The 14,737-nt window shown below is 46.2% G+C and overlaps 2 protein-coding genes across 3 annotated transcripts; one reads left to right on the top strand and one right to left on the bottom strand.

Annotated features, from left to right (window-relative positions):
* The first annotated feature begins 23 nt into the window (after window positions 1-23).
* Window positions 24-4,899, top strand: LOC121849224 (electron transfer flavoprotein regulatory factor 1-like). Its single transcript, XM_042335610.1, has 3 exons — window positions 24-214; window positions 3,714-3,806; window positions 4,555-4,899. The coding sequence occupies exons 2-3, from the start codon at window positions 3,762-3,764 to the stop codon at window positions 4,765-4,767; spliced, it is 258 nt and encodes an 85-aa protein (XP_042191544.1). The 5' UTR covers window positions 24-214; window positions 3,714-3,761; the 3' UTR covers window positions 4,768-4,899.
* A 1,461-nt stretch (window positions 4,900-6,360) lies between these two features.
* On the bottom strand, window positions 6,361-14,549 carry LOC121848059. 2 transcript variants are annotated; one of them, XM_042335607.1, is made up of 9 exons: window positions 14,042-14,549; window positions 13,490-13,681; window positions 12,607-12,719; window positions 11,820-11,888; window positions 11,022-11,205; window positions 10,226-10,305; window positions 9,290-9,411; window positions 7,134-7,233; window positions 6,361-6,810 (listed from the first exon to the last, which is right to left on the bottom strand). In XM_042335607.1, exons 1-9 carry the CDS (start codon window positions 14,538-14,540, stop codon window positions 6,748-6,750), a joined length of 1,422 nt encoding a protein of 473 aa, XP_042191541.1. In that variant the 5' UTR covers window positions 14,541-14,549; the 3' UTR covers window positions 6,361-6,747. The 2 variants fall into 2 exon arrangements, with proteins under 2 accessions (XP_042191541.1, XP_042191540.1); XM_042335606.1 differs by having other exon boundaries at window positions 13,490-14,549.
* Window positions 14,550-14,737: the final 188 nt, after the last annotated feature.

Here is a 14,737-nt window from a genome sequence, read left to right as displayed (position 1 = left end):
GGGCGGTGGCGCTGTGGGAGCTGCAGTGCCAGCGGGAGCCGCGGGGGGCGGTGGCGCTGGTGCTGAGGGTCGGCGGGTGACGGTTGGCGGTGGCTGCAGTCCGGCGCTGTGGTCAATCCCCACTGTGTGGCCCTGATGTTTCCCCTCGAAATCCGCGCTGTGTGACAGCCACAGCCTCAACCACAACCACAACCACAACCACAACCACAACCAGGCAAGAGAGGCCCCCACAGTCACTACACCCCCTCACAGTCACTACACCCCCTCACACAGTCACTACACCCCCCCACAGTCACTACACCCCCCCCACAGTCACTACACCCCCCACACAGTCACTACACCTCTCACAGTCACTACACCTCTCACAGTCACTACACCCCCCCACACAGTCACTACACCCCCCCACAGTCACTACACCCCACACAGTCACTACACCCCCCCCACAGTCACTACACCCCCCACACAGTCACTACACCCCCTCACAGTCACTACACCCCCTCACAGTCACTACACCCCCACACACAGTCACTACACCCCCCCACAGTCACTACACCCCCACACACAGTCACTACACCCCCCCACAGTCACTACACCCCCACACACAGTCACTACACCCCCCCACAGTCACTACACCCCCCCACACAGTCACTACACCCCCCACACAGTCAATACACCCCCTCACAGTCACTACACCCCCCACAGTCACTACACCCCCTCACACAGTCACTACACCCCCCCACAGTCACTACACCCCTCACACAGTCACTACACCCCCCCCACAGTCACTACACCCCCCGCACAGTCACTACACCCCCACACACAGTCACTACACCCCCACACACAGTCACTACACCCCCACACACAGTCACTACACCCCCCCACAGTCACTACACCCCCCCACACAGTCACTACACCCCCCCACACAGTCAATACACCCCCTCTCCTCTCTCACACAGTCACTACACCCCCCGCACAGTCACTACACCCCCCACACAGTCACTACACCCCCCACACAGTCACTACACCCCCTCACACAGTCACTACACCTCACAGTCACTACACCCCCCCACACAGTCACTACACCCCCCCACACAGTCACTACACCCCCCACAGTCACTACACCCCCTCACACAGTCACTACACCCCCCCCACAGTCACTACACCCCCTCACAGTCACTACACCCCCTCACACAGTCACTACACCCCCCACACAGTCACTACACCCCCTCACACAGTCACTACACCCCCTCACAGTCACTACACCCCCCCACACAGTCACTACACCCCCTCACACAGTCACTACACCCCCTCACACAGTCACTACACTCCCCTTCACAGTCACTACACCCCCTCACACAGTCACTACACCCCCTCACAGTCACTACACCCCCTCACACAGTCACTACACCCCCCACACAGTCACTACACCCCCTCACACAGTCACTACACCCCCCCCCACAGTCACTACACCCCCCCACAGTCACTACACCCCCCACACAGTCACTACACCCCCTCACACAGTCACTACACCCCTCACAGTCACTACACCCCCTCACACAGTCACTACACCCCCCCACAGTCACTACACCTCCTCACACAGTCACTACACCTCCCCCACAGTCACTACACCTCATCACACAGTCACTACACCTCCCCACAGTCACTACACCCCCTCACACAGTCACTACACCCCCCCACACAGTCACTACACCCCCTCACACAGTCACTACACCCCCCCCCCACAGTCACTACACCCCCTCACACAGTCACTACACCCCCTCACACAGTCACTACACCCCCTCACACAGTCACTACACCCCCCCACAGTCACTACACCCCCTCACACAGTCACTACACCCCCTCACACAGTCACTACACCCCCTCACACAGTCACTACACCCCCTCACACGGTCACTACACCCCCCACACAGTCACTACACCCCCTCACACAGTCACTACACCCCCTCACACCCCCTCACACAGTCACTACACCCCCCCACAGTCACTACACCCCCTCACACAGTCACTACACCCCCCCACAGTCACTACACCCCCCCACAGTCACTACACCCCCCCCACAGTCACTACACCCCCCCCACAGTCACTACACCCCCTCACACAGTCACTACACCCCCCACAGTCACTACACCCCCCAACACAGTCACTACACCCCCCCGCACAGTCACTACACCCCCCCCAGTCACTACACCCCCCACACAGTCACTACACCCCCCCACAGTCACTACACCCCCCACACAGTCACTACACCCCCCCACACAGTCACTACACCCCCCCACAGTCACTACATCCCCCCCACAGTCACTACACCCCCCCACAGTCACTACACCCCCTCACACACACTACACCCCCCCACAGTCACTACACTCCCACACAGTCACTACACTCCCACACAGTCACTACACTCCCACAGTCACTACACTCCCCCACAGTCACTACACCCCCACCACAGTCACTACATCCCCCCCACAGTCACTACACCCCCCACAGTCACTACACCCGCTCACACAGTCACTACACCCGCTCACACACACTACACCCCCCCACAGTCACTATACCCCCTCACACGGTCACTACACCCCTCACACAGTCACTACACCCCCTCACACAGTCACTACATCCTCTCACACAGTCACTACACCCCCTCACAGTCACTACACCCCCTCACACACTCACTACACCCCCTCACACAGTCACTACACCCCCTCACAGTCACTACACCCCCCCACAGTCACTACACCCCCCGCACAGTCACTACACCCCCCTCACACACACACACACAGTCACTACACCCCCCCCCACCCCCAAGGTCACTACATCTCCTCACACACACACAGTCACTACACCCCCCCCCAACCCCCAAGGTCACTACACTCCTCACACACACTCAGTCACTACACCCCCCCCACAGTCACTGCCCCCCTCTGCCCCCCCCCGCTCAGGACCCGCTCCCCGACTGCTTTGGGACGTTCTCCCGACATGAAGGGCACTTTACAAATGGAGTGTTGTTGTTGTTGGTGTTGTCCCAATGAGGTGATGAGGCGCAGCACCAAATGGAACGATTATTATTATTAATATTTATTATTATTACTTATTATCAGATACGTTGTTCATCATAAGAATTTGCTCCACGAAAGAGGACCAAAGGTCCAGTTTCACCGTCGATCAGATCCTGGCAATCGCTTGCAATGTGCCATTGACCCCAAACTATCTACTGTACCCCCCACACACCCCCCTCCACCATCCCCCCCTCCACACCCCCCACAGCCCCTCCACACCCCCACACCCCCTCCACCATCCCCCCCTCCACCCCCCCCTCCACACCCCCCACAGCCCCTCCACCCCACCCCACCCACTCACACCCCTCCGCCCCACCCCCCTTCCACACCCCCCTCCACCCTACCCCACCCACCCACCCCCCCTCCACCCCCCCACCCACCCCACCCTACCCCCACCCCCCCACTCCCTTTCTCTCCATAGATGCTGCCTGACCTGCTGTGTGTTCGCAGCCACTCGGGTGTCTGTACCGGATTTCCAGCACCTGCAGCGATTTGCCTTTTGTTTTTACAAATCCATGACATTTCTTGAAACACTTTCTGCTTCCACAGTGTCTCTGACCGCCCGCCCGCCCCACGGTGCGCACACACATGTTCTGACCCCTCGGTGTAACCTAAACTAACTTTTGTCTGTGTCAGGGCCCGCAGCCGTGTGGCAAAGAGGGCTGGAAGGACAGCAGCTGGAACATGTCAAATCCGCTACGCAGTGAAGTTGTAAAGCTTTATAAAAATGTACGTATCTGTTCGTCTGCTTTTTGCGTTGAGAAGAGATTTGCACTGAAGCAGTCAGTACGCAGATTTATTCATAAAAACGAACCACCAATTGATTATAATAACGATCCCGGCATTTGGCACAGCGCCTGATCACGTCTTCGAGACGTCTCAAAGCGCTTCACAGGATATACTGTAGAGTAAGTTGACTGTATTTTGTGGGCAAAACCCGGCAGCCAATTGCGCACAGCAGCGTCCCCACAAACAGCCGTGGGTTGACGTGAGCAATTTATTATTTTTTTCTTGAGGGACTATTATCAGAGATGTGGAGTAAGGAAACCTGCCCAAGGTTTCGCCCTGATCTGCCGGGGATCAAACCCTGGTCTCTCGCTTGCGAGGCGAGTGCTCTAACCACTGAGCTACAGGACTCCAGTGAAGGTTTTGTGGAGATTCTACATAGCTCCATTGCACTGTGAATCTGGTGAAGAAGCATAAAACTATGATTAATTTATTTACTTCTTTCTCTTAAATATTGTTTCCCGCTTTAGAACCATTGACTCAGATGTACACACACTTTGTAATTTGGTCAGTTTTGTGAATGTTAAGTTGACAACCGTTGAAAGATCAGTACGATTCAACTTACTGTATATGGAGTCTTGTATGTAGTGCCACTACACTCCTGTATGGACTCAAGTGCATCCAATTGCAGTGAGGAAATGCGCATTACTGCTTGACTAAAAAAAAAGTGTGGTATTATTTTGTGTTAAAGTTGCTGCACCTTGGCAAACAATATCCAAAGGGAGAAGACTACTTCAGAGGTCGTCTTAAGATTGCTTTCATGAAAAACAAAGATGTTAAGGACCCTAACACCATCAAGGACCTAATAGCGAGAGGTGAATATGTGATAAAGGAATTGGAGGCTATGTACTATCTTAAAAAATACAGAGCGATGAAACAACGTTATTATGACAATAAGAAATGAGGTAACCTAATTTTGATGACTATTTGGAAGATCCTTTTAATACGAGATCGACAGGTTGCATCTTTGTATCGGGATATATAATTCAGATGCTAAAATGCTGAGTACATCTATCAATAAAAATATTATTCTGTTTCTGTTTGATTAGCTCCTCCACTACATGAGGTGCCGTTGAGAACCAATGTTTTTAAAACCTCAAATTAATTCAACACTTCAGTGTTCTGGGTAACAGTAATGTTTCTGTACATGGTGATAAATCACTCAATATAAGTGGATAAAACTTTCATAATTCAAATCGTACACTAACATAGGACTCTAAATTGACTCTTTAGCCACTTTTTTTAATTTAACTCATTTAATCAACGTAAAACATCCTGCCTTACTATTGAAACAACGCAATCCATGTAGTTAATCTTAGAGGGTCAGAAAATCATATAACAGATTAGCAAAGACCTTAGCACAGTCTTACAAAAAGACTTTTGCAAATAGTATGTGAAATCGATGTTTGGTTTCAATAGCCTAAATTATAATAACAGCAAACTTGAAAACTGTTGTACATCAAAATGTTGAATTGTAATAAAAAATGCTCTTGCAATAAAAATGCTGTTGCAGAAATAGCATACAATTTGCATTTATATACAGCACGTTTCACATCGACAGGAAGTCTCAGAAGTGTTCAACACTGCTGGCACCCAACCCAAACCAGTGGTGGGAGTCAAAGGGACTGAAGAGGGGAATATATTTTTTGGTCAGCTGGGTGTCTGACACATACAGAAACCCTTAAGAGTCTCCAAACCAAACTGAGGTTTCCATGCATCCCAACTACACATGGAAATCCCAGAGAGATTGTTGGAATGGAATGCACTCTCTCTCCCCCCCCGGAGGAACTCATCCTAATACCGGAAAGTATTAGGCGCAGGTTGGCAAGAGCGAAGGCTTGGGGGGAGCCCAGAGTGTGCGTTGGGATAACTGCTGGAGTCTAACCAGATCAAACCACACAGCTTGGCCATTGATATCACTGTCGGGCCAAGCCTTCCCACTGCTTGTCCAGATAGGACCACCCTCCCCATTAGGGCTTTGACTGCGGGTTAGCAGGAGCTGAGGGGGAGGATTCCCTGCCCTCAGGGACTTTCAGGTCCTGCCGGTCAGTTCAGTTCCAAGGAGACCCCAAGGAAGGGAAAGATGACCAAAAGTACATTTGAAGAAACCACACCAATATGATTTCTAATTGGTGTCTAGGTTTCAGAACTTTAGAATAGATTGTAATTTAGTTTGATAAAACAGTATTAATATGAATGAACGTGTGAAACGTTTTAATTAAAAAGCTATGCTATTTAGTAATTTTCTGCTTGTTTATTGTGAAAGCAGTGCACCAAAAAAGCACTGAAGTGTCGAGACAGACATTCAGTTACTTTAGGTACATTGGTTTCAGATGTGGTGTCTTCAGTCTGAAGATATAATTGCCTAAATTTGTTTTGCTTCAAGAAAATGTTGAATGTTTTTCACATTTCACTGGATCCTCGATTTAACAGCAGTGGTATTGCCATATAGAGGAGGTAAAACAGTTATTAAAAAAACAATGATTTTTATTCTACTTTTTATTAACAAACATAAAATTAGATATAATTATGAATCACTTTTACAGAAATTTAAGTACAGATCAGAAAACATAAAATTTTCCACCGTCAAGTTTTATTTTATTTTAAAAAAATTCAAAATCTGAGGTTGAGATGCATTGTAATAATAATAATCCCTGCATTCAACTGTATCAGTAGTATATATTTAAAATCCTGAGTATCCTCACTTCTATTGTATACAATACATAGAAAAATCAAACTTAGCATATGCACACACAGCAAGATTTGTTTTCATCCATCCATCGCTAAGTTTCTGAAAGCATCTCCCCTTAAAAAACAATCGAGCTACCGGAATGATATTGCATTAAAGTATGGCTCATTGATGACCTTCCGGTCAGTAAATCTCCTACATCAGTCCAGCAGATTCCAAGTTAATATCAACTCTGCAAATGGGACAGCTGGAGTTTGCCTGCAGGACAGAGACACAGCAAAGTTACGACATTTCCATCAAAATACAAGTGGATTTAATGAGACACAAAGTGGATTGATGTTAAAAAAAAATCAACCCTCATAACCTACGAAACTCACTTGAATTAAAGAACCCTTAGAATGCAGTTACATAAAAAACTTAAGATAATGACAATTCTACTCCTCCGCAATTAAGTGTTGCCCATTCCCCTCCCCCAGGTTTGGAAACATGAAAGGTGCTACATAACAAAGCCAAGGGCCAAAATGAAATCTACCGTCAAAATAACAGTTTATGAAGTTTCTCTGGCAAACCGTAATACCTACCTTTAACCAGCGATCAATGCATTGAATGTGATAATCATGAATACAGGGCAAGATTCTAAGCTTCTCAGTTGGCAAGTAGTCACTAAAGCAGATGTAACACCTGAGGAATGATTAGAACATAAAAGATTAGACCCGCGTGGAAAACGGATTTGAGCTTCAACACAACAGTCAAAACATTTTAAAGAAATCAGGCATTTTCTAGAATAGTTGGTTCAATAACCCATAGTATTCTTTTTAAATAATCCGACAAGATTAAAGAAATAATAATAATAATAATAATCCATGCATTTGATACAGCGCTTTTCACGTCTTCCAGACGTCTCAAAGCGCTTCATAGAATTGACTGCATATTTGTGGGCGAAATGCAGCAGCCAATTGCGCACAGCAGTGACCCACAAACAGTCGTGGATTGAAATGACCAATTTTATTATTTTTTTTGAGTCATTATTATCAGGCTGTGTGTGGAGTAAGGAAAGTTGCCCAAGGTTTCACTCTTCCGGGAATCGAACCCACATCTCTCGCTTGCAAAGTGAGTGCTCTAACCACTGAGCTACAGGACTCCACAAGTTTAAGGTTAATTGAAATTTGTGCCTCAGTTGATGGACTAGTTTAGGGTGAATGGTTCTGTGGCATTGAATGACCACATGTAAATACCAAACTTCCTCTTTGGTGAGTTTCTTAGTCCTTTGGGCTGATTTATGGATGGCACAAAGTGATAAGGAAGTGTACAAAGTGTACTTTCCCTCAAAAATGTACACCATTCTATGACCTCTGCTTCGCAGCAATTTTTAAAAGAAAACTTTACTTGCTATTGAAGCTTATTATAGTTTTAACACTTAGAAAATAATGTTAAATTATTAAATGTTTCAATTGTATAGACAAAGGAACTTACAACAACAAGAAGATTACATGTGTACAGCGCCTTTCACGGCGGGAGGATGTCCCGAGGCGCTGGACAATGACAGCATTTCAGACCCGAGCTGGGGATGGGGGGTGAGGGAGGGGAAGGGAAGGGGGGTGACCGATGGCATGGTCGAAGAGGAGGGTTTTGAGGCGGGACTTGAAGGAGACTAAGGAGGGGGCGAGGCGGAGTGACTGGGGGATGAAGTTCCAGAGATTGGGGACAGAGTGGATGAAGGCTCTCCTGCCAATGGTGGATCGGGGGACGTGGAGCAGCCAGAGCCGGCTGAGCGGAGGGAGCGGGCGGGTTGGTCAGGGGTTAGGAGGTGGCAGAGGTAGGGTGGGGCGAGGCCATGGAGGGCTTTGTAGGTGAGGACCAGGATCTGAACTGGATCCTCTGAAGGATAGGGAGCCAATGGAGTCGGGCGAGAGTGGGGGATATGGGGTCACGGAGTTTGGTGCGGGAGAGGACACGGGCTGCAGAGTTCTGGATTATCTGCAGCTGTGGAGGGAGGAGTTGGGAAGGCCGACAAGCCGGGCGTTTGCATAGTTGAGTCTGGAGGTGATGAAGGTATGAACAAGAGTTTCAGCGCCTGAGGGGCCTTGAGTTATGGATGTTCTCATCTAAACATTCACCTAAATTAATCTGAATTGGTTCCCCAAACTCAGCCTCTCACTGTAAACACAAATCAAGATGGAACAAGACAACAACACGCATTTACTCAGCGCCCCTCACACAGTGTAACATCCCAGAGCACTCGACAGCAGCGGAGCACAACCCTGACCCAGGGAGGGATAGAGGGGAGAAGAAAAGGTGACAGTAGCCACTGTCAAAAACCCACTAGAGGCGCAACCACCAATTTATAAAGTCACCTTTGAAATTCATGAAGTTTTTTTTAATATGCACAGAATCCTACAGGAAGAGGCCATTTAGCCCACCGTGCCGGTGCTGGTTCTTTGAAAGAGCTACCAACTTAGTTCCACTTCCCCACTCTTAGTCCACAGCCCCACAAATTTATCCTCATCAAGGACAGTTCCAATTCCCTTTTGAAAGCTTTGCATCAGATGAACAGAGGTGACTGCCAACCACAAAAGGCATGAAAAGACAAAATCAGCCTAACATTCAAAGGAACCTTTCGACATCAGCTGATGCCTCAAGGTGCCATATTCCCTCTTTTCGAATCCTGAATACAAAGTACAGCTCATTTTTCAACAATTAGTCTCGTGAGTAGATTCCAGTTAATGGTTTTACTCACTGGGTTTTCCCTGCGGCGTGAGCTGGATCAAAGAACTTTGTTGGTAAACGATTGATTTCTGCAACACTGAGTTTCTTCTGTGAAACGACTGAACCTTGGTGATCTTCGAAAGCTAAGAGGTCCTGGATTAGAGAAAAGGTGATTCCAGATTATTAGTAATAATAATAATAATCCTTGCATTTGATACAGCGCCTTATCACATTGTTGAGACGTCTCAAAGCTCTTCACAGGATATACTGTAAAGTGAATTGACTATAATTTGTGGGTGAAACGCGGCAGCCAATTGCGCACAGCAGCGTCCCACACACAGTTCGTGGATCGAGTGTGCAGAGTTATTTTTGCAGCAACATTTTTTTTTTTGCTTATGATCTAACGCATGAAAACAGTCACACTCTACAACGGGCTTCAATGCCGATCTTACACTGTATAACACTGTGATCCTTAAACAGTAATTTGGGTCCTTTATCCCTTCAAAGAATTTAAAAAAAACGTGCTCACTCAATCCACAACGGGGTTCAGCAGTAAGCAGGTCAGAGAGATGGGGAGTGCCAGGGCCAGACGGGGTTTGAAGACGAGTGTGAGGATATAACTGAAGCTTTGTAATAACAGTTCCTCTGCAATAAGTCATTCAACCCAAACGTTTGCGGGACTTTGCTGTGCAAAGGACTGCTGCATCATTATCATGCAGACAAACCTGTTAATCCTGAAGAGATAGCTGAGAGGATGAGTTGATAATTCAAACCCAAGTTTGCTGTTAAGATGCAAATTTGGAGATTTTGCAAATGGGGAAGTTAGGCAAAAGCACAGATAATATCTTTACACTGTGCTGAGTATGTGTTCCAGTCTCCTTTCCCTCTCCCACCCCACAAACAAAACAAAAAGAACGTATATTCTTCCAATCTATACTATAATAACAGTCAATGCACGTCTGCTTACCTCATAGTCATTACCGTCATTCACATAAGCATTTCGCCTCCTGCGGAATCTTTGTTCCCTTCTCTCATAACCCTCTCTCTCTGCAATACACAGAGATTTAAATGGGATTTGCTGAGTACATGCAAGGTCAAATTCAAGCAAGACAAATACAACAGCAACAACAATATCACCCTCCACACAGGGTAGCGTCTCAAAACGCTTAGATAATAATAATATGGGTAACATCTCAGAACGCTTAGAAATAATAACATATCTGTTAGGAGTACAAATCTGATTAAAAACACGACTCAACACAAGACTAGATACAACAACTTATACTACACTGCACCATTGCACAGTAAACCTCACACAAGTCATATCAGTTGGGACCAAACATTTGATACGACTTATGCGAAGTATGCATTATGTCAAACTTGCAGAGAATATAAACGTTTGAACGGGATTTGGGCAGATGTATGATTTAGGAGATTATACGATTTATACAGATCAGACTTTTACAGCATCATATTTTTCAAGCAGAAGTAGAAATCTAGTCAGTGTTTTAGCACAAAGTTTTGTCAATTCCATTATCCCAGGACCTTTTGGGTCCTCAATCGCTCAGTTTCTGCTTATTTGCATCAGTGCTGCCCAGCCTTAGGCAAGTAAGATGGAAATCCATTCAGGGAGGTACTACATACTACAAAACAATTTCTCAATTTGCTCCACTGCAACTTCTCACAGCAGCTTCAGTGCTAAAATGGTTAAGACAATTTTACTTAGAGTATTGGTCATCAGCAGTTACTAGAACAATCCTTACCATATCTTTGGTCAAAAAATCCCTGCAGATCTTGAAGAACAGAATCAATTTCTGCTGGTCTTCTGTCGCTTGGGTTTAGATATTCACCACATCCAGGTTTCCTACAGTATCCAAAGTCCACAGGTGCTAAGAAAGCTTCATACCCACCACAGCCGGGTATCCCACAGAAATTGCTGGTTTCTGCCTGTTTATAATAAAATTACATTAAGTTCAGAAGCTTCCAAAAAAACTCAAAAAAAGAGGTTAACGTAAAAGACACCATTTCCTCACATTACGCAATACACCCTGTAGCTCAGTGGTTACAGCACTCGCCTCGCAAGCGAGAGGAGCTGAGTTTGATTCCCGGACAGGGCGACAAGTTGGGCAAGTTTCCTTACTCCACACGCCTCTGTTTAGTTGGCAGTAAGTAGGAACCCGAGTGTTAGTCGATTGGCGGACTGCTTTTCTGGGGGTAATCCCATCAAATAAAAAAATAATTTGGTCACTCAATCCATGACTGTTTGTGGGGACGCAGCTGTGCGCAACTGGCTGCCGCGTTTCGCCCACAAAATACACAGCCACTACACTTTACAGTATATTCTGCAAAGCATTTTGAAACATCTCAACGATGTGATCAGGTGCTGCAGCAAGTGCAAGGATTGTTATGTTAGCTCGCCCAATTGCTTCCTTGTTTGAGACTACAGTGTAATCCAAAAATCGAATGCACAATCTTTGCGACTTCATAACAGTATTACTCCCGCGCCTGCTTTCACACATCCTCACCGGACAGATGTACACGTTTGAGTTCTCAGCACTTACTGCATTTGATGGTCTCCCTGTAGCAACATTCTCCCTGCCGTATTGCAGAGCTTCCATATCAAACTGAGCCTGTCAAAAAAAATACACTTAATAAACTACAAAATAGTTTTGGATTTAGGCATTTGTTATTCCACGTACTCCTTGCGAAGCTGTAAGCAGGTATTTAATTAATCACGATGGAGGCAGAAGTAAATGCCCACCTGCTCTATTCCTAAAGGCTATCTCAAAGTGTCTTTGCTATATATTGCAGTCTAGTAATACAGTGGATTAGTCAAGGTATTAATACCAGCCCAAAAGCAAATAAGCAATTAAAATAATTTTCTGAAAGCTTTCTAATAACAGCAGCTTAGTTAAAAGCCATAGAAAGTAGATGCAACATTAGCGAATACAGTAAAACTCACACAAGTCGCATCAGTGAGAAACAATTAATACGACTTACTCAAAGTTCAGGTTTAAGGCAAATGGTAGAAGTTGTAGGAAATCTGATTTAATCAATAATCTACACTGCACACGTGCAATTTAATGTAGCCAGTAAGTGCTCACGTGGTGATGAATTAAGACTACATTTCCTGTGATTCAATGCGTCTCAACATGTTACCACATGCGCACTTACTGGCAAACATTGGATTTGCAAGAAATTAAGAAATTATATATATATTTCACTTTACAGTATATTCTGTAAAGTGCATTGAGTCGTCTCGAAGACATGACAAGGGGCTATATCAAATGCAAGGATTATTAATATTACACATTCACATTCTAGTGAGTAATTATTAGATTTATTAACCTGAAGATGCCTGGCAAATACTTCATCCTCTTCGAGTTGAGCAAGCTGAACAGCTGTATTATCATCAATGATCACCATAACCTGGGGGTCTCGGCTGCTTGGCTCTGAAATAGCTGGAAAACAATTCCCTGAACAATCAATTTATTTGACGTGGGAATAAAAATAATCCTCTTTGAATTTTGCAGTTCAACAAATCAGCATCATACAAGAATAAAGCAAAGTTAATCAAAATAAAAAAGATAATGCAGCAGCATTTATTCAGCGTAAGAATGTGCAAGTTTAAGTACCTATGAACCTGGACTGAACGGTTTAGAATGACATTAATAAGCTTTGCATTTGATGTCTGACACGTGCGGAAACCCATCACCGTTACTTAAGAGAATCCAAACCAAGCTGAGAATTCCACACCTCCCACCTACACATGGAAATCCCAGAGAGATTGTGGAATGGAATGCGCTCTCCCTCTCTCTCTCGCTCCCTGGAGAGAGTTATTCTGGAAAGTGTTAGGCTAAGGTTGGCAAGAGCCAAGGTTTGGGGGGAGCCCAGAGTGTGTGTTGGGGTAACTGCTGGAAGACAGTAACTCTGGCAATAAAGTGCTTCCTGATATCTCACTGATATTATGAGCCATGGAGGCTGACCTCACAATCCTCTGTCCCAGAGACAAGAATACTAATAACTAAGCCAAGCTGAATATCATTAATTGAGCTGTTTAAAGGCAATGCTAACAACGAGGAGGAAATGGGGGCCACCTGCAACACTTGTATTGCGCTTGCCTTGATGGAACCACAAACCTTTAAAGTTAAACACAAATAAGTAAATGCAGCGCCTTAACTAAACCACTCTCACTGCACAAAGACTCGGGGGGGGGGGATCGAGAACATACCCACTACTTCATCATCACTCCCGTCCAGATCAATCCAGTGATTAGTGTTTTCCAAAAGGGTAAGTGGAGCAGGGTTTACAGTCGAGGTGGCTGGTGAGCTGTTGGTGCACTGATGAAGGCTGGAGATGGAAGCTTCTGCTTGCTCACTCTTCTGCTCTGCTGGACGTGTGAATGTAGCCCAGTCACTGCTCTCTGCAGATGTAAATGTGGCGCCATCATTTCTCCTTGTAGGTATCACTGCGGATGGTTCATTACTCTTTGAGGGTATCAATGAGGTGTGATCGTTACTCTTTGAGGGTATCAATGAGATGTGATCATTACTCTTTGGGGGTAACAATGTGGACCGTTCATTAATCTTTGAAGGTAACAATGTGGATCGTTCATTACTCTCGGACTGTAAGAATGAGGTGCGAGCATTACTCTTGGAAGGTAGCAATGAGGTGCGAGCATTACTCTTTGAGGGTAGCAATGAGGTGCGAGCATTACTCTTGGAGGGTAGCAATGCGGTGCGAGCATTACTCTTGGAGGGTAGCAATGAGGTGCGAGCATTACCCTTCCTTGTAGGTGTTGATGTGGCGCTCACAGTGCCATTGGTCTCTTTGGTAGGTGAACTCCAAGACTGTAAACAGTTAGTATTTGCTTTCAATGATCCAACCGTTGACGGCTTTGCTTTTTTAATCGCTGGAGAGTGCGAGGAATTGGCTGACGCCAGGGTCCGGCTATTTGTGTAACTGCCATAGATCCTCTTGTTAAGAATGGAAGAAGACCCTCTCGAGCCTGACACCGCACCCAACCCTTGACAACTCTGCAGAAGTAACTGTGAACCTCCTTTGCTAGAGCCGGCTCTTTCTGAGCTCTTCTCTCTCCTAGCAGCCGGTTTCGAAGCTTCACCTGCTCGATGTTTACTTTCTCTTGGGCTTAAAGTGATTTTGGTCACACTTAGCAAAGAGTCACGAGTTGCTTCTACAAGTCTCTCCCTCGCGTACCTATCGGATCTCCGAATCGGGGAGGAGGGCAGCATCGAAAGGCGCTTCCTCGCACTGTTCATCATCACCGATCCGTCCATCTAAAACAGCGTTAAAGCAGACATTTAAAAACGATAAGAAAGAATGGATTCTTAGGACATTTGTACATTCATTTGCACAAAAGCTGAACATTACAGCTTATAATTAATTGTGTAATCAGCCCTCTGGATATGAGAGAAAGGAGAGGGCAATTATCCATGGAGCTGGACATGATATGGGTTCT

The sequence above is a fragment of the Callorhinchus milii genome, unplaced genomic scaffold (genome assembly GCF_018977255.1).
Source record: "Callorhinchus milii isolate IMCB2004 unplaced genomic scaffold, IMCB_Cmil_1.0 Scaffold5, whole genome shotgun sequence".
Classification (NCBI taxonomy): domain Eukaryota; kingdom Metazoa; phylum Chordata; class Chondrichthyes; order Chimaeriformes; family Callorhinchidae; genus Callorhinchus; species Callorhinchus milii.
Note: the sequence above shows the minus strand (reverse complement) of the source record. Positions and strands in the feature narration are given on the sequence as shown.